Genomic DNA, 6511 nt, shown 5'->3' with positions numbered 1-6511 from the left:
TACGGTCACGCGGACGGTTGTACTCCTGCAAGCTGGACTTAGTATACTGTCTATATACTGGACCTTCCAACTGTTAAGAATCAGTGTAATAATTTTCTTTTATTCCTGTGGGAAGCAATTAATATTCCACTGCATGTTTTCCACACTGATGTTCATTCCTAAATCAAACATATAGGCATTTGTCAGTTTTCAGTGATTTCATTACTAACATAACACACTTTTTAATGGGAATCTTTCCACCTAGAGCCCTGGTATTATAGTGCTACGATAATTCTTCTTAACTTTCTCTTTCATCCTGTCAGCTCTGGATAATACCCCAGTAAGGGTGGAGAACAGGGGAAGCAATCGGGTCACTGATGAAGAATCCTAGATGAGCCCACTGCTCCTGGCTCACACGGCACCGAGCTCGTGCGAAGTAGGAGAAAATACCTCAGTTACAAAGTTTCTCTTAAAGTCTGCAAACGTAAAAGAGGACACTGAGGACAGGACAGTCACAGCACTTACTTCCAGCAACTTCTAAAGGGTACATGTTTAATATTTCATGTAAAATAACTCCACCAAATTTGCACTAAATACCAATGAAGTGTTATTTTGCTTTAGTTGTGTTGCCGTCTTTTCTGATCAACAAACTATGGGGGAAATTCTATAAAAAGACTTTTTTTTAAATGAATAATTGCTATGTTAAATATATAAGTTTTTTTTTTTTAATGTAAACATACACTTCTCTTGGCAAAGGTAACAGATTAACCTCTGTTCATAAACTTATATATATATAACTAGAGCTTTTTGTTTACTTTTTTAATTTTTCAAGTGCAATTCTTACACATTAATTACTATTAAGTTATTTTAGAGCCAGTTATCAGCAAATTATAGTATGTATTCATTGTCTCTTCTTGTGACATTTAGTTTAATTGCTTATTTTAAAGCAGAAACGTTAGTTACAAGTGTCTTGCCATATTTTTACCAATAATAAAATTGAGTAGAGACAACAATGAAAAATAGTGTGATTTTAATATTATTTTGAGATTTTTGGGTTTGGTATAAAGGTTTAATGTAAAATGTCCATTATTGAAGGAAATGATCTTTCAATAAAAAATACCTACAAGATCTTCAGCATTGATGTAATTTCCTTTTCAAGATGAAGTTTTTGCCAATTTCAATGACCATCTAAAAGCAAGCTCATATTTACATAACTTGTTGAGAAAGAAACATTTCAAGGCATTTTATGTGCTACCTTGTATTTTTGACTAGATGTCGTAGAGAAAAGTAATGAATAGGGGCAAATAAAATGTTTATCTCAATCCTAAATTGTAATTGAATGGTCTGCATCTCAGAGAAAATACCACCACACAGCCTCCTTACTCCACGTGTGGGCTGCAGAACCGCAGCGATGGCTGGAGCTGAAAGCCTGTGGGAAAGGCAGCTTCCGGCTCCACACCAGACCTGCTGACTTACTTACAGGCCTATACACCAGGGCACAATGAGTGAGGTGAGTGAGGCCCTCATACCTTGGGTGCCACAAAACTGATTAAGATACTGTTCTATTTTAGTATTTTTTTAAAATAAAAATTAGTACTTGGGGCACTTGGCTAGCTCAGTTGGTAGAGCATGTGACAATCTTGGGATCGCTTAGTTCAAGCCCCATGTTGGGCTTAGAGATTACTTAATATAAATTAGTACAAATTCCATTGTGAACAAATACCAAAATTTTAAATAAAGACAGGGGTCAGTATTACTGATTTGTCTGTCTTTGTGCCTCAGGATCCATATGGCTTAGCAAAGCACTCTTTCAGCCCTCTCAATTGGAATGTGCATTTTATTTTAGCAAGAGCTGCAGGTGGTTAATACACACGTTAAGATTTAAGAAGCACTGATCTAAAACTTGGCAGAAGATGTGCTGTTCTTTTGGCCAGTCTGTACCTCAGTCCCCCTTCTAGGTTTGGGGAAATCTCCCAGCTCATGGGTCTTGCACTCCCCTCCCACCACCCCAGATGAAATGCCTGATACGTGCTTTGCTGTACTCTCACGGGCACAGAACCTGTTTCACTTGAAACTGGAAGAGACTCTGCATTGATCTCCCAATTCAACTGTGTGTGGAAGTCTGGCAGCGGCGGGGAACGGTGTCTAGTGTTAGCAGTTTGAGCATTTAGAGCTTCAAGGACAGCAGCTTGTGTCTTCCCCAGGCCAAAGTCATGGTGATTTCAGGCATAATTGTTCCTGGCTGTAGAGCTCTAGCCCTGCCCCAATTCTCTAAGCTATTCAATATTCTTTTTTAAAAATTCTTTTCTGCTTAGGGGCACCTGGGTGGGTCAGTTGAGCGTCTGCCTTCGGCTCAGGTCATGATCCCAGAGTCCTGGGATCGAGTCCCACATCGGGCTCCCTGCTCAGTGGGGAGTCTGCTTCTCCCTCTCCCCATCGCTCACGCTCTCTCTCTCAAATAAAATCCTTAAAAAAAAAATTCTTTTCTGCTTAAAATAGCCTAAGTTGACTTCTATAGCTTGCAGCTAAGAATTCTGGCATGTTTGATATCTGGGACTTTACCGGAGAATAAATGGACAAATGAAATTGATACCACAGTTGACTATAGAGATGAAGGGAAGGTAAACAATAGGAAACATTTGTTACTTTAAGTGCTTTAGCACAGTGTCTGATGTAATATGCTCTAAATAGTTACTACTACCACTAGTGGCTAAATTCCTAATATCCTAGCAAAAAAAAAAAAAGGCTGCTTTATTACCTGAACTAGATCATGAAATTTCAAAGAAAACTGAGACATCTGTCCACCTATTTGAGTAATTTAAGTGATGTGGGAAAAAAGAACACATAACTTCTGTTCCAGTAATCTTCGCTACTACCACCCAAAACTTACTACCCTAACATACTACCCTAAAACTTAGTGGCTTCAAACAACTGCCATTTTATTATTTCTCAGGATCCTGTGGGTGGGGAATTAAACGTCTGGCATCAGGATAGCCTGAACAGCTGGGGGTTGGCTGGAATGCCGAAGGCAAATGTGTGGGGCTTCACCTGTCCCTGTGATCTGGCTTTCTCGGGTTTTATAGCGCAGTGTCAGGGCCGCTCCCTTCCCACGTGCCTCTCCATCTGGCCGCCAGACGTTTTAGGTGGCAGCTCAGGCATCCCATGAAAGCAGAAGCTGCCAGGCCTTCTTAAAGCTTAGGCTCAGAAGTGACAATAGTATCACCTCCACTGCATTCTATTGGTTAAAGCAAACCTTGGACTAAGTCCAAGTACAAGAGAACGAGGATGCAGAAAGGGCATGGCTCCCGGGAGGAGGTATAGTTCACTGGGGGCAACTTCATGCCAGGCAGATGCAGCTATGAGCAAAGTGCTCTGGGACTGGGGAAGTAGCTCCAGCCCCAAACCATATATATTATGAGAAATCAGGATACTGAAGAGTATATAGGGTTTTTTCCCTTCCTGGTTTTCGCTGTGTTCCCTTCCACCAAGCCAGTGAACAAAAAGAGACCTACAACCACAAAATCTAATAAATTGAGAAACAGAGGTACAAAAATATTCACTAAAGTTTGTGTATCAAAAAACTGAAAAAAGAGGGTAAATCATCTTAAAACTCTACATAGGAAGAGACAGATCTATAGATATAATACTGGTATTTTGTTCATTTAAAAATACTGAATAAGGAATCTACTTTGACAAAAAGATCCCTTTGAGAACCTTTTGTTACGAATCACTGTAAATAGGTAAATGGTGCATAACATCATGGACTAAGTTTTTAACCCACCAGGTATACTCTGATCTTCTTTTTCACAGAAGTCTTCTATGAAAAAGTAAAAGAAAAAAAATCCAAAGTAGCATATCTGTAGCCTAATTAAAAGAAATTACAGAAAATTAAAAGAAAGTGGTACTAAATAAATTGATCTTTTTTGTCCTATAATACCTTTTAAAAGCATTTGTTGCTCCTACAGGAAGTAAAATATGATCATTATCCAATAAAGTATAGTAAAGACAAGTTTCTTAGGCAAAATATAATCTTTAGTATAAAATAAGACTACCCAAATGCTCTATATTTTCAGATGTCTCAGATAATTCAATAAGGACTGAACTTGATTATATTTGATAGCCACCCAACAAATCCAGACAATAAACATAGTTATTTCTGCATCCAATAAGAAGCATTGATTCCCAGATCACAGGAGAAGAGAAAACTTCCCCGGGAAGTTCATATACACTTTGCAATCGTCCACTCTTAGATTCCAAGATCCACAGTTTCCCATCAGTAGATGCTGCTGCCAGCAACATTCCATTGTTACCTTCTTGGTAACGGAAAGCAAATGGTGTTGCGTACACCCGTGAAGTAGTTTCAAATTTCCACTGGAGGTGACCTTTCATATTACAACAGTAGATAAAGCAATCATGGGAACCAAAAAATATTTCTTGCTCTGATGCTGAGGCACATGGGGATGAAAAGATTGGTTCACTGGTAGAGAACTGCCAAACCTGAAGGATGATAAAGACAAAAATAATTCATTCATCTCATTTCAATTTTCCTGTATAGTGAAGCTTTGTTCTTAATACAAATGTAAGCAGTGAAGGCTACTGAACAGTAGCTATACACACACACACACACACACACACACACACACACACACACGAAATAATGGCTTCTTCTGAAAAGCATTCTCAAATTAGACCTCTGTCCCAGGGGTAAAGTCTAGAACAAAATACACTGGAGTCTTATTACATGAGTCACTGCTATGCACAACAGAATGAAACAAAATTAATTTTGAACCCCATTCAAGAAGGAGCTACTACTACTATGCTTAGAGATGCAAAGTTCAAAGAAAACTGCACTCAGTTTTCAATGTATCTTATTAAAAACTGTACCTTATTCTATTCTCCCAATGTAAGGAAAAAGAAGTAAGTGGGCTGAAAGGAAGAGTTTCTGTGCAAGAATTGAAATTAAAGGTTTAAACAAAAAGCTAGGAGTTGTGGGTCTGCCCTATGGATGTAGCCTATCTGCTTATTTTAAAGCTACCACAGACAAACCTGTCAGCCAATATTTGAAGAAAAGATGAGGAGGAAAAGGCCTAAGTCAAGACCATGTTTGCAAATGCACAGTAACAGCAGCATAAGAAAAACAAAATGAAGACAGTGGGCATCTTCACGAAATAGGATTTGTACTCCTAATTCTGTCCCTCACTTGGACAAAATCACTTTCATCTTTCTATGGTTCATCCAAAAAAAAAAAAATATTTGCCTCTTCTTACTTCTTAGGATAAGTAAAGGTGAGAATATATTCAAACTACTTTGTGAATAAAATATTAAGTGAACTATTATAAGATTTCATCACAGGGGCGCCTGGGTGGCTCAGTTGGTTAAGCGACTGCCTTCGGCTCAGGTCATGATCCTGGAGTCCGGGGATCGAGTCCCGCATCGGGCTCCCTGCTCAGCAGGGAGTCTGCTTCTCCCTCTCCCACTCCCCGTTTGTGTTCCCTCTTTCGCTGTGTCTTTCTCTGTCAAGTAAATAAATAAATAAAATCTTTAAAAAAAAAAAAAAGATTTCATCACAAAGTAATTGTCACACAGCAAGAGGAACTGCTAGGCTATGAAGGCTGAAAGTAGAATGAAAAGCACCAGAATCCACTTGGCCACGAATGGGCTAACTCAGGTTGGAACTCGCGCGCTCAAGGCCACCAACCCCCCAGATCACACATCCAGCACCAGCTGTGTTGGCAGTGACAGTGGCCTGTGGATACAGAAGTGGAGATGATGCTCCCAACAAAAAAGATCTCATGTTGCCCAGAAGAAGTCTCCCTGCCGATCATGAAGTTGCAGATGGGACCTCCATTCAATGCAATTTGGGTTATGCAACCTATTTCCATTTTCATAGAAAAAGCAGGGGCTTCTTTAAATGTTCAAAACCGCAAGAGAAGTTATAATAAAATTGGCTAAAAGCTGGTAAAGGTTTTAAAATTAGAGGAGGGCATGGCACAAGTAGAACAATGCTTGAGTAGAATCTTCAATCTACTATCCCATCATGCAAAAATTAAGAAACCCACTGCTTGACAGTCAAACTAGTTTTCAACACTGAGTTGAAAGATGATGTTTATAAAATTTTACTTCAGTTGTCACCAACTGTCATGACTTGGAGAAAGATACATAAAATAGAACCAGAAATTTTTCACCTGTTCTCCAAAGTGAGTAAAGCAGAGTAAATTCCCATCCACACAGCCAATACAAACATACTGCAGGCAACACCGTGGAGAAGAAAAGAGTGGTTTTCCACAGGAATGTTTCCAAACTCTGTTCCCAGTGGCCTGCCATGGGCAAAAAGCAATTCACAGCATTTAAGTCATTCTACTCATCAATTACCCTTTATAAAACAAACTCATATATCTCCCAGAGGCAAAGCTATAAATATCAGAATAAGCTATAATGGCATGCTGATATCATAAATGAAGCTAGTACATATACACAGTTATAAAGTTAATCAGTCCTCTTTATGAGAGCTGAGATAAAAATTTACAATAAA

General features: G+C 39.0%; 1 protein-coding gene across 6 annotated transcripts in view; it reads right to left on the bottom strand.

The window, feature by feature from the left end:
• Positions 1 to 11: 11 nt before the first annotated feature.
• The window catches only part of AASDH (aminoadipate-semialdehyde dehydrogenase), a 38962-nt gene continuing 32462 nt past the window's right edge, over positions 12 to 6511 (bottom strand). For 4 of the 6 annotated variants that reach the window (XM_081812336.1, XM_081812337.1, XM_081812339.1 and 1 more), the window contains exons 13-14: positions 6165 to 6296; positions 3990 to 4476 (exon numbers count right to left, since the gene is read on the bottom strand). In XM_081812336.1, coding sequence (XP_081668462.1) covers positions 4087 to 4476; positions 6165 to 6296 — 522 coding nt within the window. In that variant the 3' untranslated portion in view covers positions 3990 to 4086. Of the gene's footprint in view, positions 159 to 3989; positions 4477 to 6164; positions 6297 to 6511 lie in introns of those variants that run through there. The other 2 variants (XM_081812341.1, XM_081812342.1) reach the window with 2 other exon arrangements.

The sequence above is a fragment of the Leptonychotes weddellii genome, chromosome 2 (genome assembly GCF_054177405.1).
Source record: "Leptonychotes weddellii isolate Sample4059 chromosome 2, ASM5417740v2, whole genome shotgun sequence".
In the NCBI taxonomy this organism is placed as follows: Eukaryota; Metazoa; Chordata; class Mammalia; order Carnivora; family Phocidae; genus Leptonychotes; species Leptonychotes weddellii.
Note: the sequence above shows the minus strand (reverse complement) of the source record. Positions and strands in the feature narration are given on the sequence as shown.